Source organism: Cyprinodon tularosa, unplaced genomic scaffold (genome assembly GCF_016077235.1).
Source record: "Cyprinodon tularosa strain WSP-4 unplaced genomic scaffold, ASM1607723v1 ctg598, whole genome shotgun sequence".
Classification (NCBI taxonomy): domain Eukaryota; kingdom Metazoa; phylum Chordata; class Actinopteri; order Cyprinodontiformes; family Cyprinodontidae; genus Cyprinodon; species Cyprinodon tularosa.
In genome coordinates this window covers 669,400-696,306 of record NW_024039338.1, presented here as the reverse complement: position 1 = coordinate 696,306, position 26,907 = coordinate 669,400, and the positions used below count along the sequence as shown (strand labels likewise).

Here is a 26,907-nt window from a genome sequence, read left to right as displayed (position 1 = left end):
ACATTATCAGAATTAACATCATATATAAAATGCTTGTCTATTTTTAATAGAATATCTTCAACTGCTTTATCATTCTTTTTTTTATTATTATTTTTGCTATATTCCATAGCAATATTCATTTCACCAAACCTATTGTTTACTGGAAAAACTTAGAAAAAAATGACTTTGACTGCAGTTAAAACTTAATTGGGTTTAAAAAGTGGTGGTGATCAAATATGGTTGAAGAGCGGTGTAGTGATTTTATGTTCTATTCAATTCCCAGCCAGCTGGGAATTTATATTTCTGATACTTTAAGATGTCTATTGCCCTCCCCTGTAGAGGTGTTAAAATATCTTATTTAATCAGATATTATTTCAGCTGTTATATATTGTTTATGACAAACAGTCCTACTAACTGTGTGTTAGAAAAATAGATGAAAGAGTGATTCGAGCTCTAATCATGGTCAAACAGTTAATTCTGCACATGTAATAAATTCACCTAGCCTGGGTGCCAGTCCGAACTTAGTCCCGCCCACAAGGTTTGAGTTCGGGGAAGTTCGGTCTGGCTCTGCTCCATAGTAGCGCGAGTATTAAAGCCCACTGTCAGGCGATCCAATCAAATTGTCAGGGCGGGCTTTATACGATGATGGACAGATGATCAAGAGTAACGTTATCAACCACGTGACCAAAGCGCGCTTGGGTGACAACAACAATGGCTGCCGCTGGAGAGTTTGGGTGAGTACAGGTGCTGGTCATAAAATTAGAATATCATGAAAAAGTAGATTGATTTCAGTAATTCCATTTAAAAAGTGAAACTTGTATATTATATTCATACATTACATACAAACTCATATATTTCAGATGTTTATTTTGTTTAATTTTGATGATTACAAATGACAACAAATGAAAATCTCAAATTCATCATATCAGAAAATTAGAATATTGTGAAAAGGTTAAAAATTGATGGCCCCTGGTGCCACACTCTAATCAGCTAATTAACTCAAACCACCTGCAAAAGCCTTTAAATGGTCTTTCAGTCTAGTTCTATAGGCTACACAATCATGGGGAAGACTGCTGACTTGACAGTTGTCCAAAAGACGACCATCAACACCTTGCACAAGGAGGGCAAGACACAAAAGGTCATCGCTAAAGAGGCTGGCTGTTCACAGAGCTCAGTGTCCAAGCACATTAATAGAGAGGCGAAGGGAAGGAAAAGATGTGGTCGAAAAAAGTGTACAAGCAAGAGAGATAACCGCACCCTGGAGAGGATTGTGAAACAAAACCCATTCAAAAATGTGGGGGAGATTCACAAAGAGTGGACTGCAGCTGGAGTGAGTGCTTCAAGAACCACCACACACAGACGTATGAAAGACATGGGTTTCTGCTGTCGCATTCCTTGTGTCAAGCCACTCTTGAACCACAGACAGCGTCAGAAGCGTCTTGCCTGGGCTAAAGAGAAACAGGACTGGACTGCTGGTGAGTGGTCCAAAGTCATGTTCTCTGATGAAAGTAAATTTTGCATTTCCTTTGGAAATCAAGGTCCCAGAGTCTGGAGGAAAAGAAGAGAGGCACTTCATCCACGTTGCTTGAAGTCCAGTGTAAAGTTTCCACAGTCAGTGATGGTTTGGGGTGCCATGTCATCTGCTGGTGTTGGTCCATTGTGTTTTCTGAGGTCCAGGGTCAACGCAGCCACATACCAGGAAGTTTTAGAGCACTTCATGCTTCCTGCAGCTGACCAACTTTTTGGAGATGCAGATTTCATTTTCCAACAGGACTTGGCACCTGCACACAGTGCCAAAGCTACCAGTACCTGGTTGAAGGACCATGGTATCCCTGTTCTTAATTGGCCAGCAAACTCTCCTGACCTTAACCCCATAGAAAATCTATGGGGTATTGTGAAGAAGAAGATGCAATACACCAGACCCAACAATTCAGAAGAGCTAAAAGCCACTATTAGAGCAACCTGGGCTATCATAACACCTGAGCAGTGCCACAGACTGATCGACTCCATGCCACGCCGCATTGCTGCAGTAATACAGGCCAAAGGAGGCCCAACTAAATACTGAGTGCTGTACATGCTCATACTTTTCATGTTCATACTTTTCAGTTGGCCAACATTTCTATAAATCCTTTGTTTTTATTGGTCTTCAGTAATATTCTAATTTTCTGATATGATGAATTTGAGATTTTCATTTGTTGTCATTTGTAATCATCAAAATTAAACAAAATAAACATCTGAAATATATGAGTTTGTATGTAATGTATGAATATAATATACTAGTTTCACTTTTTAAATGGAATTACTGAAATCAATCTACTTTTTCATGATATTCTAATTTTATGACCAGCACCTGTAGATTCTGCTATTAGGTCTGTTCTAGAAGATATCGACAGCAAATTAATTTTAAAAGAGGAACAGAGAAACGCGACTGCACGCTTTGATTTTTGTGGACAACAACTATGCCTCGCTTAACATACGTCACGCACTCCGTTGCTCTTATTGGTTGTAGGTCTATCCAATTGAGTGCAGAGGCATTTTTTTTCCTGGTTCGTTCAAAACACGCCCCATAATCACAGCTCTATGGAGCAGTATCAGACTCATATTCTGACTAGAATTGAGTCGGACTGCGTCAGGCTAAAATTCACCACAACTTCTGTTCAAAATATAAGAATTTATTAATTAAAAAAAATATATTGAGCTCCAAGTCAAACATGTTTCAGTTTAACACTCTCAACTAAGACTAGTGATGTCAGGGTTTGGTTGTTGTAGAGGACCCAAATGCAGAGGCAGAGAGGCTGAGGAGATTTCTTGGGAGTTTAATGGGGGCAAACAGTAACAAAGGCAGGAATGCAAAAATCCAACTAAAAATCAAAGCAAACCAGAACTATGGAGACATCTGGGGGAAACCAAACACGAGGAGCCAGGGAGAGACGAGGAACGTGGACAACAGCACGGGAGGACAGCAAAGACAAGGAACCAACAAAGAGTGAGAGCAGAGGGAGAGCATATATAGGAGAGAGAGACAAAGGGAGGGCTAACGAGCAGACAAGGAACAGGTGTGAGAGGAGACAACGAGGGAGCCAAGAAGAAAGGAACATACACACACAAGAGGGCAAAAGAGGACAACAGAAAAACATGAGAACTATTATAAATCTAGAAATACAACAAAACTTGAATTAGGCCAATAAATCTAGAAAACAAGGAGCAAAGAAAAGAACAGCAGAACCAAGACCATGACAGTGCCCCCCACTTAAGGGCGGATCCCAGACGCCCAAAATGTCCAGAAACAAAAAACAACCCACCCTGGGTGGGCGGAGGGGGACCAGGAAGGAGGGCACGAAATACAAAACCAAACGCAGAGTCCAAACAAAAACCAAAACAACCCACCCAAGGTGGGCGAGGGCAAACAAAGTCTCTGGAGGGCGGCCGTGAGGCCGGAGGCCAGGAAGAGTCTCTGGAGGGCGGCCGTGAGGCCGGAGGCCAGGAAGAGTCTCTGGAGGGCGGCCGTGAGGCCGGAGGCCAGGAAGAGTCTCTGGAGGGCGGCCGTGAGGCCGGAGGCCAGGAAGAGTCTCTGGAGGGCGGCCGTGAGGCGACGCCGTCTCTGATGAAGGAGGCTCTCTGGAGGAGGACGGCGACGCCGTCTCTGATGAAGGAGGCTCTCTGGAGGAGGACGGCGACGGCGACGCCGTCTCTGATGAAGGAGGCTCTCTGGAGGAGGCCGGCGGCGAAAGAGGGCCTCTGGAGGAGGCCGGCGGCGACGCCGTCTCTGAAGGAGGAGGGCCCCAGGAGGGGTCCGGCGGCGACAGAGGGCCCCAGGAGGCGGCCAGCGGGGACGCCGTCTCTGTAGGAGGGTCTCTTTAGGACGCCGGCGACGACGCCGTCTCTGACGAAGGAGGGTCTCTGGAGGTCGCCGGCGGCGACGCCGTCTCTGACGAAGGAGGGTCTCTGGAGGTCGCCGGCGGCGACGCCGTCTCTGACGAAGGAGGGTCTCTGGAGGTCGCCAGCGAGGACGAAGGTGGGCCTCTGGAGGACGGCCGTGGGGCCGGAGGCGAGGAAGAGTCTCAGGAGGACGGCGACGGCGACGCCGTCTCTGACGAAGGAGGAGGGCCCCAGGAGGAGGACGGCGGCGTCTCTGACGAAGGAGGAGGACCCCAGGAGGAGGCCGGCGGCGTCTCTGACGAAGGAGGAGGGCCCCAGGAGGAGGCCGGCGGCGTCTCTGACGAAGGAGGAGGGCCCCAGGAGGAGGCCGGCGGTGTCTCTGACGCAGCTGCGGGAACCTTGGGGAACGCCGTCTCAGACGCAGCTGCGGGAACCTTGGGGGACGCCGTCTCAGACGCAGCTGCGGGAACCTTGGGGGACGCCGTCTCAGACGCAGCAACAGCCTCAGAGGGGGCCGCCGACTGCGGCACTGGAACAGCCTCAGAGGAGGCTTGGAGCGCCCGCTGAGGGGCCGTGGAGGCTTGGAGCGCCCGCTGAGGGGCCGTGGGGGCTTGGAGCGCCCGCTTAGCTTTATTTTAGAGAGCCTTTTACTTGTGTGCTCAGGGATATCAGGATGACTTTGAGCGGGCTCAGGGGTCCCAGGCGCTAGGCTAAACGGCCCGCTAATGGCCACAGGAGTCTCTGGCGCTAAGCTGAACGGCCCGCTAATGGCCACAGGAGTCTCTGGCGCTAGGCTAAACGGCCCGCTAATGGCCACAGGAGTCTCTGGCGCTAGGCAAAACGGCCCGCTAATGGGCTCAGGAGTCTCTGGCGCTAGGCAAAACGGCCCGCTAATGGGCTCAGGCACTGGGGAAGCTGCCCCGCTAATGGGCTCAGGCACTGGGGAAGCTGCCCCGCTAATGGGCTCAGGCACTGGGGAAGCTGCTCCGCTAATGGGCTCAGGCACTGGGGAAGCTGCCCCGCTAATGGGCTCAGGCACTGGGGAAGCTGCCCCGCTAATGGGCTCAGGCACTGGGGAAGCTGCCCCGCTAATGGGCTCAGGCACTGGGGAAGCTGCCCCGCTAATGGGCACTGGGGAAGCTGCCCCGCTAATGGGCACTGGGGAAGCTGCCCCGCTAATGGGCACTGGGGAAGCTGCCCCGCTAATGGGCACTGGAGCTAGGGAAACAGGACCGCTAATGGGGACTGGAGCTAGGGAAACAGGACCGCTAATGGGGACTGGAGCTAGGGAAACAGGACCGCTAAGGGGGACTGGAGCTAGGGAAACAGGACCGCTAAGGGGGACTGGAGCTAGGGAAACAGGACCGCTAAGGGGGACTGGAGCTAGGGAAACAGGACCGCTAAGGGGGACTGGAGCTAGGGAAACAGGACCGCTAAGGGGGACTGGAGCTAGGGAAACAGGACCGCTAAGGGGGACTGGAGCTAGGGAAACAGGACCGCTAAGGGGGACTGGAGCTAGGGAAACTGGCCCTCTACTGGGCTCTGGAGCTAGGGAAACTGGCCCTCTAATGGGCTCTGGAGCTAGGGAAACTGGCCCTCTAATGGGCTCTGGAGCTAGGGAAACTGGCCCTCTAATGGGCTCTGGAGCTAGGGAAACTGGCCCTCTAATGGGCTCTGGAGCTAGGGAAACTGGCCCTCTAATGGGCTCTGGAGCTAGGGAAACTGGCCCTCTAATGGGCTCTGGAGCTAGGGAATCTGGCCCTCTACTGGGCACTGGAGCTAGGGAAACTGGCCCGTCAATGGGCTCTGGAGCTAGGGAAACTGGCCCGTCAATGGGCTCTGGAGCTAGGTAAACCGGCCTGCTAAAGGGCTCTGAAGCTAAGGACACTGGCCCGCTGAAGGGCTTGGGATGTGCTGGCTGACAGGGAACTGATGGAGGTGGAACGAAAGGGAAAAGATCTTCCCTCTCCCCGTAAAAGAAGGTCCATAATTGAGACTCCTCAATATGGGGAGCACTGACTGTAGGGGGTGTAATAATGAGTTTCTTTAAGGATGGGGCTAGCTGTTGGTCATGGAGGTGACAACTTAGATTTAGGGAGAAACTGACATGGTTATGAGGGGAGCTAAGGCTGGCAGCTGGCTGACCCATGGGAGTGGAGGCGTCAGGCTGACCCGCTGGAGAGGGAGTGGAGGCGTGAGGCTGACCCGCCGGAGAGGGAGTGGAGGCGTCAGGCTGACCCGCCGGAGAGGGAGTGGAGGCGTCAGGCTGACCCGCCGGAGAGGGAGTGGTGGCGTCAGGCTGACCCGCCGGAGAGGGAGTGGAGGCGTCAGGCTGACCCGCCGGAGAGGGAGTGGAGGCGTCAGGCTGACCCGCCGGAGAGGGAGTGGAGGCGTCAGGCTGACCCGCCGGAGAGGGAGTGGAGGCGTCAGGCTGACCCGCCGGAGAGGGAGTGGAGGCGTCAGGCTGACCCGCCGGAGAGGGAGTGGATTTCTTCCCCCGGCGGCGCTTACGCCTGGAGGAGGCAGACGGCATGGGGGGACCAACAGCTGGTGAAGGTGGTGGAACTGGACCGGAGGCGATTGACGGCAGGGTAGGGAGGAGATGAAGAGATGGTTTGGGTGGTGGAGGTCTGCTGAAGAGCTGGGCGCTGGCTGCTTGGTGGTTCCACTCCAACTCTTCAAACAGTTCAGATAATACTGGGGGAGAAATGAGTGTGGAGTTTGAGAGGAGAATCTGTTTAAGTTGGCTAGTTGCACTCACCCTCTTCCAAGGCGGTGTAAGGTTGGATATTGAGTCCAGAGTATTGCCTAGATTGAGGAAAAAGTCCCTTAGGGTGTCCAGACTGGGCTCTGCTGGGTCCATTGTGGTTGGTTCCTAATGTCAGGGTTTGGTTGTTGTAGAGGACCCAAATGCAGAGGCAGAGAGGCTGAGGAGATTTCTTGGGAGTTTAATGGGGGCAAACAGTAACAAAGGCAGGAATGCAAAAATCCAACTAAAAATCAAAGCAAACCAGAACTATGGAGACATCTGGGGGAAACCAAACACGAGGAGCCAGGGAGAGACGAGGAACGTGGACAACAGCACGGGAGGACAGCAAAGACAAGGAACCAACAAAGAGTGAGAGCAGAGGGAGAGCATATATAGGAGAGAGAGACAAAGGGAGGGCTAACGAGCAGACAAGGAACAGGTGTGAGAGGAGACAACGAGGGAGGATTGGCCCCGGAGGATTGCATGTGGATGGTCGTTTGGTGCATGGCGCGTGTTTTGAAGCTGCTTATGGAGAAATGTCTTGGGCCGTGAGTAGTGAGGAAACAGGAAGCGATTCTTGTGGGATGGAAGAGGGAAATAGTGACAATGAAGGTTGGAAGATAGCAACATCAAAAAATGAGAAAAAGCGGAAAAAACAGAGATCAGTTCAAGGGGAATCTAGTTCAGAACAATCCAGTGATGATCATTCCATACATTCCACAGCACAACAAAATGAATTCAAAGTCATATTCAAAGTCGTTAATCAGGCAGACTCTTTTACAAATTGGAATCCGGTTCACTTAACAAAAACCATCAATAAACTTGTCGGAGAAGTCAGAGGTGCCAGAATTCTGTACAGTGGAGACCTGCTAATTAACTGCAGAGACAGCGCCCAGCAAGGCAAAGCAATACGGATCAACAAAATTGACGGGATAAGAGTTCAGTGCAGCCTAATGGAGAACAAAAAGATCAGCAGGGGAGTCATTGGAGGAGTTCCTCTAAAAATTTCTGAAAAAGAGATTCTGGAAAACATAAGCGGTGCAAAAGTAAAAGAAGTAAAACGGTTAAAAACAACAAGAAACGGAGAAAGATCTGACAGTTTATCAGTGCTAATTAAATTTGAGGAAGAGCAATTACCAAGCAAAGTATTCATCGGTTACATAAGCTATAATGTCAAAATCTACAATCCTCCACCATTGAGATGTTTCAAATGCCAAAAATTCGGTCACATTGCAGCAGTTTGTAAAGGGAAACAGAGGTGTGGAAGGTGTGCAGGAGAACATGAGTACGGAAAATGTGGAAAAGAAGCTAAAATAAAATGCTGTAATTGTGGTGGAGAACATACTGCTGCCTATCGCGGCTGTGAAGCAAGCAAAAGGTCTGAGGAAATTAAAAAAATGAAATTTGAGCTCGGAATAACCTACGCTGAAGCTGCAAAAAGGATCCCATCTCAGTCAGAAAAACCCAAACCTACAGTTCAACACACGGCAAATTCCAAACCTCTAGAGAATCAAAAAATTGATGAAGACTCACTTATTGTTAAAAAGACAAATTTTGTTCTTTTCATGGTAGAAGTAATTAATTGTACTGCACAGACAACAAAAAAAAACGGAAAAAATCAAAATAATAGTGAAGGCTGCAGAAAAATATCTGGACATTAAAGATTTGAACTGGGAGATGGTTGGAAGTATGATGGGAGGACCGATGGGACCATCAGAAACTGGCAGAGTTAAGATGACCTAGAGTAAATTAAAAATTATATGGGCAAATGTGATTTAGTATTATGTTGGTTTAAGTTACACAGGTTTTTTTTTTTTTTTTTTTTTTTTTTTTTTTTTTTTTTTTTTTTTTTTTGGGGGGGGGGGGGGGGGGGGGTGAATCGTTTTCTGTTTTCTTGCTTTACTCCATATCAGTTGGTGGCGGTAATGCACAATTCACAAGTCTGCCAACCGCCATAAAACCCCATTAGAAGAAGAAGAAGACAACGAGGGAGCCAAGAAGAAAGGAACATACACACACAAGAGGGCAAAAGAGGACAACAGAAAAACATGAGAACTAATATAAATCTAGAAATACAACAAAACTTGAATTAGGCCAATAAATCTAGAAAACAAGGAGCAAAGAAAAGAACAGCAGAACCAAGACCATGACAAGTGAAATTCAACTAAACTAAACTACTATGTATAAAGAGGAAGGGGAAACATGGTTGAAAACCATATTACAGTTTAAAGGAATAGTACACCCAAAACATGATTAGCCTTCATTTTCTACTCACCCCCATGCTGAACAACACTCTAGAGTACTTTTTTGATATCTCAAATGCATCTGGAGATCTGGGAGGCTTCTTGCTGTCTGCTGACATTCAAATAATGGAGGTCTGTGGCGCCCGAGGCAGAAAGGTCCATAAAAGTCCACAAAAAACGTGTCAATATTCCTCCATACTGCTCGTCCAATGTATTCCAAGTTTCCTGAGTGGGTAGCATCCAGAATTTACTCGAAACGAAGTCATTTAGAATGTTTTTAGAGCATAAACAGTAGTGTATAGGATTTCCTGAAAGCGCGCACATGCGCGTTCACGACGCTACGGAAGCCGGCAGACCAAACCAGCGCATTCAGCTCGGCAAAGAACTCATGCTCTTCCTCAACACTGAAGTCCTCAGACATTTTTCTTTCGTTGTTTCTTTCTTTTCACAGGTAAACAGCACATTTCTTCTTCTACGCTTGCATTATCGGCAGAGCAGACGCTGAATGCGCACTTTCATCTGGTTTGGTCTGCCGGCTTCCTTAGCGTCGTGAACGCGCATGTGCGCGCTTTCAGGAAATCCTATACACTACTGTTTATGCTCTAAAAACATTCTAAATGACTTCGTTTCGAGTAAATTCTGGATGCTACCCACTCAGGACACTTGGAATACATTGGACGAGCAGTATGGAGGAATATTGACACGTTTTTTGTGGACTTTTATGGACCTTTCTGTCTCGGTCACCATAGACCTCCATTATTTGAATGTCAGCAGACAGCAAGAAGCCTCCCAGATCTCCAGATGCATTTGAGATATCAAAAAAGTACTCCAGAGTGTTGTTAAGCATGGGGGTGAGTAGAAAATGAAGGCTAATCATGTTTTGGGTGTACTATTCCTTTAAGATGGGTTTTAAGTTTTAAAACCAAAGCTTATCTGGAAGAATTTGGGATGTTTTTAGACCAATTCACAATGCAAATCCATGAGGTGAATAAAACATTATTTGGCCAAATAATGTTTTATTAAATTATTTACTCAATCAAGAACCAATAAACTTTAGTCAAATGATTCTTTAACCTCTTTGAAATAGCTAGCAGCGAATAGACATCAGGATTTCACTAAATGACTCTTGGTCATACTTGGTAATGGAAATGTAATGAGCATCTGAGGAACACATGAACACTAATGTTATATCAGTGTTTAAACCCTTAGTGAATAAAGCTTGTCCAGCTCAACACGTTACTGTAGCATAGCATAGCATGCAGTCCATCCTGTTAGCTTGCCTCTACCCATCAGTAAACACATGAAATGATCAAAATCATCAAAAGACATATTGTTTGTTCTGGCCCTAATTGTGCCAGACCTGCAAACCTTTTTGTACATTTCCATTTGGAAGGCTTGAGTTTCATCCAACTGCAGCTCAGCAGTCATGGCAGGCTCTCCTTTGTCTCAGTTGTTCATAAAGGCAGGCTTCTCATCCAGCCTGACTCTATAAGTCCTGAAACTCAAGAAAAATGTGCTGCAAAAGGTCTGTTTTGCTTGGAGAGATCTTATAGCTGGTTATTCACCAAAACCTTTATTTTCCTCTGTGGTCATCATGTCAAGATGAAATATGGACACTGGTTCCCAATGTCCAAAAACCATGATCATGGCATATTAAATATTTAAATTAGCACATTTATAAAAACAACTGACTGTGTGAGAGATTTCTCAATTTCTTTGTTTGAAAGGTTTCACTTTCCCTAAATCACTTGTTTCACCTCCTTTATATGACCCATCTATATTGACTTGTTGTCTAGCATCTCTTCATCAAATATAGTCTGTATCTCAAGTTTGAACAGCTTCATTGATCATATGAAACCTTTGGTTCTCCTTGTAATCTTATTCCCTTTCACCTTTTTAAAAATGTTTTTATTACCATTGGACCAGAGCTTTTGGCTATTGTAAATAGTAATATTGGTATTAGGGTTCGTACCCCTTTTCCAAAGTGAAAATCAAGCACTTTTCAAGCACTTTCAAGATCCATTTTAAAAACATTTTCCAGCACCTTACGGAACCAGTTTTGCGCGGATGACGGCCGGGGGGTTGGGGGTCGAAATGAATACATAAAACTAAATCCTATCTTCATTTGTCAGAGCACACGAGGCAGATATTTATTTTATATTATCAGTTTTCTGATGATCAAAGAAAATGACTCCTCTGCCATGGCGTTGTAATATAAACAGCCAGAGGGTGTCGCAATTCAGTATTATCAGCCGTACAGTTTTAAGGTAAGGGCCTGGCAATGAATTAAAACTTCAGGGTTTTTTGGGGTTTTTTTTGGAACGTTGGCGAGGCGGTAGGGTGAGGCCGCCTCGCCAAGTTAGTGCTGCGGGAAACACTGCAATACTAACATTACATTATCACACCATATTCTCAGTCATTATGACTTACCCTTCATGTGACTCGAGAGCGCAGACTCGCCCATTGTGAAATGCTGCACATCTTTTTTGCAGACTTTACAAGATGCAACTTGTGGGGTATGTCCCCGTTTAATCCATAATTTGTATTTTTCATCTTCCAGCCAACGTTCATTGAAACGACAACCTCCCGGCATGGTGCAGTAGTGGTTTCATGGGGGCGGAGTCACACATGGAAATAGACTGGCAGATCGCAGTCACACATAAGCGAGCAGGTTTCATTTTCGGGCTCTCCAACATTTTATTTTTCCATTTAATAAACACACGATTCAGTTAGATAGGTATTTGTTGCGAAAGAAATAGTTACAATTTCAAGCATTTTCAAGCATTTCATCCAAAATATAAGCACTTTTCAAACCTTGAAAACACGTCAAAATTCAAGCATTTTCAAAGATTTCCAGCACTCGTACGAACCCTGTGGTATGAATGTGGTCTGTGGGGCCCTAAACATGCTTTTATATAAGCTTTAATTAAAATGGCAGGCCTTAATTAATCTATTCCCCTCAAAGTTCAGACCTACCTATCTAAATACAATTTCAGTCAGGTTTTTAAAAGGATGAAATAAATCACAAAGTTTTGCGGTTCTAAAAACAAATGTGCAAGTGGACACTTTAACAAAACTGACCAAAACTGAGAAATACTATGGTTGTTTTTATCTAGCAGCTGATTTATATATGTTCACTGTATATTCATTTTGTGATTAATGTCTTTTTTAAATTAAATCACAGTTTTTCTTTTTCTTTTATGTCCTAAACACAGAGAGGCAAAATTCTGCAACCTAACTAGGGCCGCCCTTGCAAATCAGCAGGAATCCTTTGGCCTTTTGTCCGAGAAGCTTCTGGGAATTGGTCTTTTCCAGCGACAAAAAAACAGCTCATTGGTCCCAACTACTGGAGGACAACATTACAATATGAACAACCTTGGCGACGGGTGTCCAGACAAACAGGCTCAGGAGGAGGGCTCGTATGTGGTGGATTTATCTTCAGAGCAGTTTGGAGAGGAGTTTGACTTTGCTCTGTGTAATGATCTTTTCAGAGACAAAGGACCGTCATGCACACCTCTGCCTGATGCCCTGAATCCCTGTGAGGATGTAATGAGCCAAGGCTTCCTCAGGGTATTGGTCTGGGTGGTCAGTTTTGTAGCCATTTCAGCAAATTCGTTTGTGCTGTTCATCTTATTGACATCCCATCAGAAGCTGTCTGTCACCCGTTTCTTTTTGGGTCACCTAGCCTTTGCAGATGGGTGCATGGGTATGTATTTACTGTTTATTGCATTGGTTGATTTCTACACACACTCTCGTTATTACCAATATGCCATTTCCTGGCAAACGGGACGTGGCTGTAACTTGGCAGGGATTCTATCTGTGTTTTCTAGTGAGTTATCTGTGTACACATTAACTTCAATTAGCTTCCAACGCTGGCATGCAATCTTTAATGCCATGAGGCCAGACAGACAGATGAGGTTGCGGCATGCGGCCCTGCTGATGCTCTTAGGGTGGTTATTGTGTGGGACCATTGCTTCTTTGCCAGTACTTGGCGTAAACACCTACCAGAGAGTGAGCATTTGTTTACCTATGGACACTGAGACAGCTGTTGGGCAGTTTTATATTGTGTCTGTTTTAGTTATAAATGTAATGGCATTCATGGCAGTATGCTTATGCTACCTTCACATCTATTGTATGGTGCACAATCCCCAGCGTGACTCTAGCAGATATGACACCAGAATGGCCAAACGCATGGCTGTTCTTATTTTTACCAACTTTCTGTGTCTGGCTCCAATTTGTTTTTATGGTTTGTCTGCAGTGCTCAATCAACCACTTATGACCATCACAGATTCTAAGGTTTGCATTTTTCTCTGTAATATAATTCAGATTTTGTTTTTGTTTCTGAAAATAAATGTCAATTTCTATATCTCCAACAGGTGCTGCTTGTACTCTTCTATCCACTTAATTCTTGTGCGCACCCTTTCTTTTATGCCATCCTAACTAAGGCTTTCCACAGAGACATCCTGCTATTGTTGAGTCGCATGGGGCTGTGCCAAAAGAAAGCATATCTCTCCCGAAGGCATTTTCTCAGCATCAAGCCCCATATTTACGAAAAGACTTTGCCTGACATATAGTCAACAACATCCCAAAACATAAATAATCTGCTGGCTAAAATGCAATCCTGTAAAGGCAGTGCTGGCTGCGGCCTCAAGAACTTTTCCTCACCATTTATGTTGTTTGTATTTTGTTCTCTTCGATGGGTTGCTACTCTGTAACAAATGAAGGCACTCTGATTCTGACTGTGAGCATTTTTCCCTTTTATATGCAGTGACTCTATATTTCAATTGTGTATTTGTTCCTGCTGTGGTTATGATAAAACCTAAAAAAAAAAATATGAACTTACTGCATTTCAAGCTTTTTGTCTTTGAATCTGTAAAATGGTGTTAACATGTTTTTGCAGAAGTAAAGTGTTTTGCAAACAATCCTTCGCCCTTTTTCACTTTTTTTCATGAAACAACCACAGCATGCAGGAAAAGATTTTAGATCAGGTACAGTTTGCTTGCTGCAGGGTGGGGGCCTGGGCAGGCTAATTGAGATGGAGAGTCACAACACCCAACCTACTCCTGGAGTTCAATGTGTGTCTGATTTTCTGGAGTTGCCAAGAAAGAGAGTGCTTTTTTTCTGCCTATGTAGTTTTGATTACCCTGCCTTTGTGTTTGTGTGAAAAAGGCTGTGTCTCTCAGAGGCTGGTCTGCAGCAAAGGGGTCCAGTAGGAAACCTGCTTAGACTTAGAGTTAGACAACTTTAATTGTCGTTTTGTAAACACAGAGTGTACACAAAACAAAATTTTGTTTAATATAGCTTTCATGACATTTCCATTTTATTAAAGTGCAGCAGTGGTCAAATCTAAACAGAGTGGGAGAAAAAACATGGGGGGGAAAACGCATTGATAAGGAAGTTGAGAGCATTAATATATATGGTGCAATTTTGCAGTGGTTTGGTTTGTTATCAGTTTCATGCAGTCTGTGACATGATTTTGAGTTTTCTCAACAGTTCAGCTGTCTGATGGTGGTGGGGAAGAAGCTGTTTCAGAATCTGCTGGACCTGCATCAAATGCTGCAAAGCTTCTATCCAGAGGGCAGCAGGTATAACAGTCCATGGTGGGGGTTTGAGAGGTCATTGATGATGTCACGGGCTTGGGACACACTGCACTGGGATGAAATGTCTTTAATGTAGGGAAGAGGAGCCCCAATGATGCTCTCTGCTACTCTCACTCTTCTCATCTTCTTCCAGTCTGAGGCGCTGCAGCCTCCACACCACACAGTGAGACAGCTGCTCAGAACGCTCTCTATGGTGCTTCTGTAGAAGGTGGGGAGGATGGGTGGGGGCAGGTGGGCTCTCCTCATCCTCCCCAGGAGATACAAGCGCTTTTGTGCCATTTTTACCAGTGAGGTGGTGTTTCCAGTCCAGGTGGGGGTGTCTGTGATGTGCACCTCCAACAATTTGGTGCTGCTGACCGCCTCTACAGCTGAGCTGTTGATGAGCAGTGGAGGGTGGTTAGGCTGGTTCTTCCTGAAGTTGACGATGATCTCCTTTTCTCCACATTCAGGATCAGGCTGTTATCTCTGCACCACCAGCTGCTCCAACTCCTCTCTGTAGTCCTGGTAGTTTTCGTCTCTGATGCGGCCCTCCCCCATAGTGTCATCTGTGAACTTCGCGATGTGATTGGTGGTGAACCTGGGGACGCAGTCATGTGTCATCAGGGTAAACAGCCAGGGGCTCAGGATGCAGCCCTGAGGGGAGCCTTTGCTTAGGATGATGATATCAGAGGTGTTCTGTCCAACCCGGACTGACTGAGGTCTGTTGGTGAGGAAGTCTAGCAGCCAATAGCAGAGGGGTGTATTGAATCCCAGCTGTTCCAGTTTGCCCATCAGATGCTGTGGGATGATGATGTTGAAAGCTGAACTGAAGTCCAGGAACAGCATCTGACCTGGGTCTTCTTGTCCTCAGGGTGTGCCAGGCTCAGGTGGAGAGCAGCAATGATGGCGTCCTCAGTGGAGCGGTAGGCAAGCTGGAATGGGTCGAATGTTGGTGGCAGACTGGAGACGATGTGTTCTTTAACCAGCCTTTGGAAGCACTTCATCATGATGGGAGTCAGTGCGAAAGGCCGGTAATGGAGGGAAAGGACCGGAGTAATGGTGGCAGACTTGAAGCATGTTGGCACTAGGGATCGGCCAGAGAGATGTTAAAAATGTCTGTGAGGACACTTGTACATATCCTTGTAATATAAGGCATTGATACGCATGTACACAATTTTTTATAGCAAAATTTTACGAGATATCTTGTATAACAGGAGCAAAGATAAAAAGTCTTCCCCAAGTTGCTTGTCTTATAGAATAATAAGTCAAAGATTAACTGAATATTATCTCAGCTAAAGCATAGACGTGTAGCATTCAATTAGCTGATCACGTAGCTCAGAAACTGAACTGCTCCCCAAATCAATCAGTCCTGTCCAGACTGTACCCAGAGAAAATCCCCAGCTTCCTTTGGCGATTAAAACGGTACCATCTTCCCATTGATGAGGATCCTCATTTTGGAGGATATGGAGTATATTGAAACCCTCTGTGCTGGTTCATTTCTGGAGGTGCCAGCATACTGTGAGCCCTTTCAGTGGTGAAGGATCTATCGCCAGCCAGCCCGGCGACATCTCCTGTATAAACTCCAGTAATGGTCGCTATCCCTCGGTGCCATCCTGGAATTAAATAGGCGCAGGTTCTTCCTTCAGCCTTGGTTCTCTAGGTCATCAGTCTTAGGATCCAGGTAGTTTAGCAGTAACAGTTTCTAGGAGTTCCTCCGTGATGATCATCCTGTTTTCAGCTTCATCAAGTTGTGTAGTATTGTGGGCAACATTTTGCTTCACTTCTGTCATATTTTTCTCGTAAGCTATAAAGGACTTTTCAGCCACATGGTTATCGATCCTGTCCAGTTTGTTTCCAAATCCACCAAACCCTGAATGCAGCAACCGAAGTTCAGCTAGCACTACGCTAAGATCACAAATGCCATCAGTTCTAGCAGTCAGCTTTTTGTTTTGGTCTGTCATCGGAGTATCAGACTGAGCTGGTTTTTTCGAGAACCGCATTTTAGTGTGACAAAAACCACAGTCTGAGAATAGTCGGTTTAGACACTTTCCGAGTTATTTTACTTCTGATACTGGGCTGTTTTTTAGAAGTTTTGAGCATTTTGAGCACATCCACTTTTAGCTGCCATCTTGGTTCCCGGTTCCACAGCGTTCCCTTAAGGGTAATTTTAATGCTAAAGCCAGGCCTACACTATGCGATTTTTTTCAATCGTTGCACGCAGCTGCAGCTCACACAGTGTGAGTTCACAGCTCACAATGCATGTTCGGCCCGACGCTCTGATGCAATCTACCTGCTCACACTGTCTAAAAAACACGTCAGACTCAGCTCCGCAGTGAGATGGCACTACTCAGGCTTGTCTGTCCGGAACCCAAATGAGTAGAAGAAATATGAAGCTCAGTATAGTGAAATTTTGGCAATTTGTGCAATTTTGAGCTGAAAACCCTAAAAAGAAAAGGTGACGACATATTTGGACAACGAAATGGCTGAGCAAACGTGGCTACTACGGTCTGTCAATTTTACAGAGAGAACTCCATTTCACCCGCACCCCCACCATGCTTCTGTGTCTACATCTGAGAGTAAGAATAAATATAAGACTACTTGTTCACGCATGCCCACTGAGCGATCGGTCCGAAGAAAATCAAACATGTTCCCGACCTCACGATTCCTGATCGGGAGGTGGTCATGAGAGGCTGTTCGTCCCTCGTTACCCCCTGTAGACTACACGGCGCAAGTTAAGGCTGAAAGTCGGCCCGATTGAAGAATTATCGCATGAATGGACAATCACCCAGAAAAGGGTAAAAAAAATCGCACAGTGTAAGCCGGCTTAACATCAATTTATGGAACTGGGTCCTATGAAATACACTGGATTAGGAACATATCTTTAAAGGAGAAGTTCGGTTTTTAACACTTTTAGCCCATTTTCTGTAGTGTCCAGGATGAAATCGAATGATCGACACCAAAATTTTGACAATTGGTCCTGTCTCTGCTTTTTGGCTCATTTAGAATCAACCCCTGGCTGCTTCAGAACGGCTTCCATAGTGCATGCCCGATAATGTCCTTAAAACAACCTTAAACGTTCTTTTTTTTAAATATGCTACTCACCGGGTCGTCAGCGCTGTTCAATGACGTTCCAAAAAAAGTTTTGTAAAGAAAAAACGTTCCTGTAGTGTTTTATTTAGCATTTTGTAAATCCCATTGAGTTCTGTTGGAATAGTCAATATTCCCCTGCCACCGGAAACGGAAATGGGGCCTGTTTACACAGTTGTAGTCTTTTCGCTTCACTCTGTGTACTCCGACGTCGAGGTGCTAACGTCTCTGTTAAACACTTTAAAAAACTCTGAAAATGGAATACGAAAGGTGGATTCTTGATTCTCGACGTCGGAGTACACAGAGTGAAGCGAAAAGACTACAACTGTGTAAACAGGCCCCATTTTCGTTTCCGGTGGCAGGGGAATATTGACTATTCCAACAGAACTCAATGGGATTTACAAAATGCTAAATAAAACACTACAGGAACGTTTTTTCTTCACGAAACTTTTTTTGGAACGTCATTGAACAGCGCTGACGACCCGGTGAGTAGCATATTTTAAAAAAAGAATGTTTAAGGTTGTTTTAAGGACATTATCGGACATGCTCTATGGAAGCCATTCTAAAGCAGCCAGGGGGGGATTCTAAATGAGCCAAAAAGCAGAGACAGGACCAATTGTCAAAATTTTGGTGTCGATCATTCGATTTCATCCTGGACACTACAGAAAATGGGCTAAAAGTGTTAAAAACCGAACTTCTCCTTTAAACTTCAAACTGCACAGTTTCAGCAGTAAACTGGTTCCTAAAGCTCAATGAAGGACATTTAAGAGACCCCTCTTTGCAATAGTTCCAAAAAAGGTCCAAAAACAAATAAACTGGACTTTAGTTATTCTATCTGAAAATGTTTGACTCTGAAGGGCTTTTTCAATGAAAAACTGGTGAGTGAGGAGTTCCAAGCTAAGATATTTTGCATATGACATTATCAGATTGAAATATACGTGCAGATTAAACTCTATTAGCTAGTCTAATTTGATTATTATCTCCAATTTGGCCAAAATCTAGTTGTGAAAAATGGGATCTTTTTGATATGGGTTTCTTCTGATCTACTATCAGTTGTAAATGCCTCAAAAATTCTGGATATAAGTTTTACTTTAGCTAACCGTCAGAAAAATCTCATATATGTGGAGGGTTAACAGGTTGACTCATTAAGGGCATTTTCAGCCTTACACTGAAACATCAACTCCCAACATTTCCCACTAATGATCCTCATTATTATTATAATATTATTTATATTCTATTCTTGTTTCACTTTTGGTCCTGGTATTTGATAGGGTTAATAATCATAACCACTTATTGTCCTAGAAATAAAAACCAAACAGAGCAAGTATTTGTTTCTTTTCTGCAGAAAAGTGAGAGAGCAAGGGTGAGACCCCTTGAAAGTCTGTACTCAACTCTGCCCAAACCTCTCTTTTCTGCTGCTTTTATTGTTGGACTTCAAAGGAATTACAGGAGTGGTCAAACGTTACCAGGAGGGGTCTGATGATATCATGAGGGGTCAGAAGTTATCAGTCACCTACGGCTGCATGGCTGAATAATACCAGGCCCTGAGAGAAATATTTGCTCTCCTCATGTAGAACAGTACTTTACATTCTTTGGCCAAATGCCCGTAACTTGAAATAAAATGATAAGATATACATTTTTCTAACAATATTTCTTAATAATACTTCTTGCCATTACTGTGCAGAGATTTCAAGTAACAAATTAAAAATACTTTGTTAGCTTACTCAAGTACAAATTTCTGCTATCTATACTTTACTGGAGTCATTATTGTTTAGACAATTCATTTCTTTGTGGTTGGACTTGCTGCTGTACACACTTGTTCCAAACATACCAAAGATACAAGATATATTCAAGATGATGCAAAATGACCTTTCGCGTTATTGCCATTAGTTATTTCAAAGAAATTAGTTATTAGTTATTTCAAAGAAAATTAAGTATAAGGAAATTATCATCCAGAATTGTAGAAAACTGTTCCTTTAACAGCCAAGCAGGGTTCCTACAGCATAAGGCAAGTTAATTTCTATACTTTTTAAGACTTTTTAATGCCACTTGAAATAAAAATTTAAGACCAAATTCACAAGAAAAACCTGTTTGCGACAACTTAACCCAAAGGTTTACTTTAACATAAACCACTGCACCAATGTTTCAAATTTTGAAAAACTTCCCATACAGGAAGAAAGCTAAAAACACACAAATGACAGATATATTTGAACAATTATTTAACTGAATTCACAAACTTTCTTTTAGCAGGGAACAAAACAAATCAGTTTTAAAGCCACAACATAACCAGTGCTAAGTCTTTTTTGCAGCTATTTTTCTTTGTATGGTTTTCTTAGTATGTTTGATTTGGTGATAAGTGGAGGTGTTGCAGAGACAAGGGTGGAACTAAACTGAGAAATACCGCTTTGTGTTTCGTGCTTCGCATGTGCGACTCCACTGCTTTAATTCCCATTGTTCTGAGCTTAAATGACTTCTTGCACTAATTCCACTGAGCCTCATGTATGTTTCCTGGTTTTAGCCATGGAGAAAACTCTTGGCTGGAGACAATTTTTGTTACATTTACACTTGCTCATATTTTCCAGACAAAAAGTTAATGGCGCATCTCCCAAATGTCCCGGCCGCAACAACGCTTTTATTGGTTCCGCTATCGGGACGGAACCAATAATGGCGAGCCACTTATTTAATTTTTTTTTATAAAAAGAAAAAAAAAAATTGTCAATTTTAATGTTTTATTTAGATTACAAAAATATATCCTAATAAAAATAATCCTATTTATGATGTTTTAAAAATTAAGACCTACGAAAGACTGATTTAAGACATTTTAATACAAATTAAGGCCTTAGTTTTATTTTGAAGAATTCAATGCCTTTTAAGAATTCTTAAGGAGCCGCGGGAACCCTGGCCTAGTGCAGTAAAGCATCTGTCCATAACCTTTTTTCCTGCATTACTTTTATTTCTATTCCTTAAGTATTTTTTAAAAAAATGGTTCTCTTACTTGAGTAAAAAGCTGAAGTTGACTAACTTCAACAAAAGTTATTTAAACGGTAGGACTTCTACTTCTAGTTGAGTAGTATATAAAAACATTAATACTTATGACACCTCTGTTACTGTGGATATAAAATTGTCTATATAGATGAATGATGGAATTTGAAAATGACTGACCTTCCTCCACTATAAATATTTTTTCTGCTAACTCAATTATGCAGCAAATAATATATCACTTGGTGATAGCTCCTCTTTGAAAAATAAATCCTCACTTCCTACTCATCTGTGTTTCAGGAAATACAAAAACATTACATTTAATAGAAAACCAAATAGATTCTCTGATGTGTACTTTAATGACCTTTCTGGAGCAGCATTCTTTTAAAATGTTGTCTAAATAAAGAGGCTTAGTTACACTTATTACTAACCCAGATCACATTCAACCACAAGTCTTTCAAACAAAAGTTCATGCAGTCTTTTCTGTTTATTTAATTAATAAAACGTCTTTCTAGAGCATATCTCTGTTTTCTCTAACAACGGCACCATAGACTGATTTATATGTCTTCAAAACATCAAAAGCAGAAGGTCGTAACCTAGGCAATACATTTTTGCATTCCTTATGGATCTGAAAAAGATGAAAATGTACTAGATCTCCTCCTGGAGTCCTTCCCATTATGAACTGTGTCACATCTGGAATCTTCCAGATATCTGTCTTTTCATCATATGGTGGCATTAGATCATCTGAGAATGGCTGCTCATCGTCTATGAAAGGCCAAAGCTGCTCTGGGGCTACAAAGTGTCCAGTGAGCTCTCGGCTGCCGCATTTCACTAACATGCCCCCAGATGGATTTACTTCAGGCAGCGCATCTAGGTCATTTATCACCACATGGAAGTCATTCGTCAGCAGGAACTGGGAAAGGGTTTTCTCCAAGCTGTTCGAGTCACACATCACCCTTCTTCCAGCAGGGCTGTTATGCAGGTAGTGGAGAATGGAGACGTAGTCTGTGGCCAGTCTTAGCCGTATGTGCCAAGTGTTTAGATGCTGGTACTTTGGCTGCGCCAGAACATTTTCGAGATTCAACAATGACCCATGTGGGTGGTGCTGAGTAATGATTGAGTTGTTTTCCAGACAGAACCCAACCAGCTGCACCACAAGTGAGTCTTGAAGGGCCTGTAACATTGAAAGTCCATGAAGAAAGTCTTCTCTGTATTCTAGAGAGGCTAGCTCAGATAAAGCAACCTTATGACCTTTCCAATCTGCCAGGTAAACCTAAGAAAAGATAAACATCAACACATTACGTTCATACTTAATAAAGAATAATAAACAGTCAAAGTTTCTACAATTTTTATCTAAACACATTTGTGCAGGTAAACTATGATTTTTTCTTAAGAAGAAACTAGAAAGAAAATAAAGTATTAATCCCAAAGGGAAATTAAATGTTGTAGTAACTCATGGGCAGTTTTTCAACAAGTTGCTATGGGTGTTGATAGCTGTAAGCAGGAAGGATCTTCTACAGCGAACTATCTTGGATCTGGAAAAGCCTAAAATGCTCAGTCCGTATTAAGTCCCTTTCTGCTTTGCAAAGTTGAATCTAAATTAATAAAAATAATAATAATACTACATGTGAAACAATACATTTTGATGTGAAAGGAAAGATGCTGCCTTAATTTACAGCAGCCAGACACAAGTTAATACCTATATCTAATATGAAGCATTAAAGTGGAGAAATTTTCAATGCTTAGATTCAACCTAAAGGATTCGTCTTTAAGTTTAAAATCACACAACCTTATTAACCTATTTAGCAAAACTTTACCTCAAATTAGTGTGACTGATTCCAACTTGTATTTGGACCAGTGTTTTTAGACCTCCACCTTAGCAGGCCAAATATCAGCAAAGGTCTATAGCAACCCTTTCCCACTGGCTGAAAAACCTGTTTAAACTCGGGAACAATCGGCTTTTAGTGGCAGTGGGAACAGCTCATTGAGCGTATCTACTCGGTAGGGGTGTAAATAATAATCGTTTTGTATCGATGCATCGATCCAACAGCCGACGATCCGATGCATTGATACGTCCGCAAGAGAATCGATTCATGTTTTTTTTTTCCTCCTGTCTATTTTTATCCATTTGCTCCTGGGCGTAATTCTCCCTCCCGTGCTGCGGTGGCGCTAAACCTATTTTGCCCTCCTACCTCGCTTCCTGGTTATACTCTTACAGCAGTGTGTTGCAGTGAGCTTGACACAGACAGTTTAAAATTATTCTCAGTATTGAAGCGTGGTCTGAGCTACACGCTGTGGGTCTAGATACGGCCGAGGCGGCGAGGAAGTGGAGGCAAGTTTAGTCCGACGACGGAGGGACATGAGGGCCAAAAAGGGCGGAGATCCAGGCGGAAAAAGGGTCCCAGCGTTCTCGCGCTCCTCGCTCTTCTAGTGGGTCAAACTTCACGAGTTGTTTTCCGCAATTTCGGTCATAAAAACAAAACAAGCCGGCCTCCTGTCTGCGGTCAGCTACAATTTGGGAGAAGAGCAGCGGAGCGTCTGTGGAGGGGGCGGGGACGTCTGGAGCCGGGGTATTGAATTGCACTCATTGCACTGATTTTTGCAGTATTTTTTTATGCAACTTTTCTACTTCTGTTATTTGCTGTTGTTTCTAAAATAAAAAATGCATAACGATATTACAGCTTTCATTGATTTATTTCAAACTTGAAACTTTGTTTAGCCTGTAAGGTATAAAAAAACAATAAAAAAAAATAATTTACCGATTAATCGAATTGAATCGTGGTGTATTCTTGAGTATCGAAAATAATCAAATCTTTCGGTCAGGAAATCGATACTGAATCAAATCCCCATGATGGATGTGATTTACACCCCTACTACTCGGGTCAAATGACTCGGCAAGCGACCCATGTTAAAATCACCTCAGCTCTGAGTGGCATGCTGTGGGAAAATAAAACTTGGGTCGACCAGCTAAAATACATGATTCCGTTGAACACAACATATGGAGGTAAACACACTGCGCCAGTCGCTTCTAATCTAACAACCTGAAACAACTCTGTTTACGTTTAATAAAGATGGAGCAGCGCTGGAGAGAAGGATTCAGACAGATAATAGAGCGAAACAACGAAGCACACTGACTACGCCCTGGCTTCCTTACCTGTTGTGCTCCATTGTTTACTTTCCTGATTTCTGTCGCACTGGTGACATCATCAATGCTAACGCAGCAGGATGATGTCACCAAATACGCAGCTGCCAGCGAGGGGTTAGGCCAGCTTTTTTGCCAGTGGGATGGGGGCCAAATGCAGATTGTTAGCGGGTCAACCGATGTTTGAAAAACAGGCCTTAACCAGCTATTTTCAATGGAGAAGAGGATTATGTGGCAAACGCATTTTTTTAACATAACAGACATCTAAAAAAAAAAGTCCAGCTCAGAACTAGTTTGCCAGAGTCAACTTCTGTCTTTCTGATACAGTTTCAGCCTAAATATAAACAGGTTCCACCATAAAGTGAATGTGTCCCTGAGTTGGTCACCTTGGTGATTAAAAAACATTAACATTACTACAACGTTCTGGTCCAAAAGAGAGAAAAACAGAATAGGAAACTAGCATATTGACAATTAAAAAAAAGTAGAATGACGGAGTATGAATCAACCGAATCTATACAGCTATGAAATGGCAATAAACCGCCCCTTGTATGTGCTTGTGTAGCATCAATTCACGTATTATTGAAAACATTATTAAGGACGCATAAATTATCTGTCAACACATCTATAAACAATAAAGAGAGACAGAATTTAAAAGTATACACACCTTCTTTACAGCTCCCTGGCCAATCAGCTTCACCTTGTGCACTTCTGATTTGATCTGTGAACACTGGAGCCATTTGCTACAGTTTTCCATTGATGGCAGTTTAAAGTGTTGAGAGAGACAGCCAGCATGGGTACTCACTAGCTTCTCATCTGACTGATACACACCTTCCAGATACAAGTATATCAAGGCGCTGCTAAGCATCAACGCAGCAAGACATCCCATTACAACAGGAAAGACAAAGGAGTTAAAACTGCTGCTGTGGCGACCCATGATACTCTGTAGGCAAAAGGAAATGCAAAAACATTACAAAAAGTCAAAATACATTCCAATAAATCTTACTGCATGTTGATTTTTTGCAAAAGGAAACCTTTATTTAAATAAGAGGTTTGTAATGAGTATATCAATCTTAGTTTTTGATAAAAAAAAATTTGTTTGCATAAACTAAAAGAAAAAATACATTAAAGTAATACAAAGGATATATATATTCAAATATGTCCTAATTATTTCCATTTTCGTTGTTATCCCTCAAATGTGGGGTTTTTCCTAAGCAGTAATATATAATAAAAGAAACAGAAACACTTGAAATACTTTACTGAATGATTCAATCAACCAAATTTCTATAAGTGAAATAAAATAACTCCATAAATAAAGTTAATACTCTTATATACTTAAATGTTTACGAGAATAAACACTAAAATTTACGAATTTAATATATAGAAATGTAAGAGAAAATGTAGCAAATTAATAAGAAAAAATACAAGCACATTTAGGAGAAATAATTGAAATTTTGCAAGGTTTAAACATGTAGCTGCATTGGCACAAATATATCTTTAACAGGGAGTTTAGCGATGGAATTATCTCCTCGTTTTAGGGGTGCATCTTTATAATCTCATAAATGTGCGTGTTTTTCTTGTAAATGTGTGTATTTATGCTCGTGCTTTGCTACTTGTTTCCTTCTACATTTAAAGAGTAAAAAGAATCTGAATTTTTTTTCAAGGGTGCACTTTTAAAAAGATGAAATTGTCCAGTGAGCTGTTTCCAAACGAAATTTATTTTTGTTTTACACTTCAGTAAACAAAATGACAAATAAAACCTGTCTAAAGTCTCTAAATGTGTTTGCTTTTACTAGTTATTTGGGTGTTTATTCTTGTAAATATGCCACTTTAAACTCAACATTTTAATTCCAATTTTTTTCCCGTCTATGAATGCCCCTAATACGCCGTCGTTCTTTTTTATATGGATGGTCAAAAAAAAAAAATGTAATGGATTAAAAATGCTATCAGCAGTGAAAGAAATGTAACGTTGCCTGACATCATCAGCTGATAGTAACAGCGAAACTCTAAAACAGCGAAAACATGTTAGATTATTTTCTAACCAGCAGGTTAAAAGCGACATTCGTTCGGCATCTTCCAAAACCAGCTTCACTCACTGATTCTCAGAAGCTGATCCTGAACGTATTGAAGAACATAAAGTGACAGTTAAGCTTCTACATTTCACTTCATTTCCCCCTCCATCCCCTTCTTCTTCTTGCTCGAGGTTTAAACCAACCTACAACTACGGAACTGCATTACTGCCACCTGCTGGAGGAATCTATATAAACTTAATTACATCTTGATTTTATTTTGTTTCAACACTCCACTGTAGAGCTGTCAAACGTATTCATGTTTATTACTCAGTTAGAAGTATAGCTGTTTGTAGAAGTTAAGAGGATCAACTTAAGCTTTTTAAAAAAGTAAAAGTGTAAAAGTACAAATTTTAAAACTACTTACAGTATAAAAGTAAAAGTAATGAAGCAAAGAATTTTAAGGGCAGATGCTTTACTGCACTACTCTATTAAAGGACAATTTTTCTACAATTCTGCATTATAACTTCCCTATACTTATGGTACTTAGTTTTATAACTAATGGTAACAGTGTCAGATTTAACTGTGCATCATCTTGAAAACTAGTTATTTTGGTTTGTAGCGAAAAACAAGTTAATGGAGCACAGAGTCCAACCACAAATATATTAATTGTCTGGATGACACAAATTATTTTGACGGATTGTATTTTTTTTAATACCAACAGGCTATAACAAAAATGTGCTCAAATGAAAAAAAAAAATAATAACGAGTCTATTTTTAAAATGTAAAGAGTAAAAAGTAGAGATAATTGCAAAACATGTAAGGAGTAGAAGTAAAAAGTTGTCTAAAAAATATAAAAAGTATAGATTTCCAAAATTTCTACTTAAGTAACATAACGAGGTATTTGCACTTTGTTACTGGAAAACTCTACTCCTCGGTCAATGTACATTCTTCTCTGATGTGCTGCCTCATTATTTAGGTGGTAAACCCCTGCCTTATAGAAATGTGCACTGTTCTGGACTGACTCATTGTATATAATTAGATGTATTTATTTTGAAAAAGGAGTTAAGTTTAGATTAATGGTAAAACATTTTGTAAAGTGCTTTGCAACACAAATGTTTTACATTCTTTGTTGCACTATAGTTGCAAACTTTAACGTATTTTATAGTAATTGTATATGATAGAGCAAAACATGGCATTTCCTTTTTTCATTTCTTACCAATACACATTTGTATGCTGTCAGTGTTATTTTCCATATGAAATC

At 42.5% G+C, this 26,907-nt stretch overlaps 1 protein-coding gene across 1 annotated transcript; it reads right to left on the bottom strand.

Annotated features, from left to right (window-relative positions):
- Nucleotides 1-20,963: 20,963 nt before the first annotated feature.
- On the bottom strand, nt 20,964-25,856 carry pomk (protein O-mannose kinase). The gene is made up of 3 exons (XM_038306960.1): nt 25,731-25,856; nt 24,302-24,577; nt 20,964-21,768 (listed from the first exon to the last, which is right to left on the bottom strand). The coding sequence occupies exons 2-3, from the start codon at nt 24,569-24,571 to the stop codon at nt 21,007-21,009; spliced, it is 1,032 nt and encodes a 343-aa protein (XP_038162888.1). The 5' UTR covers nt 24,572-24,577; nt 25,731-25,856; the 3' UTR covers nt 20,964-21,006.
- Nucleotides 25,857-26,907: the final 1,051 nt, after the last annotated feature.

Excerpts from the sequence above, each read along its gene's own strand:
- pomk (XM_038306960.1), bottom strand. The coding sequence starts at position 24,571 with ATGGGTCGCCACAGCAGCAGTTTTAACTCCTTTGTCTTTCCTGTTGTA. Across the intron at positions 21,769-24,301 it reads GCCAGGGAGCTGTAAAGAAG|GTTTACCTGGCAGATTGGAA; the intron begins GTGTGTATACTT and ends ATCTTTTCTTAG.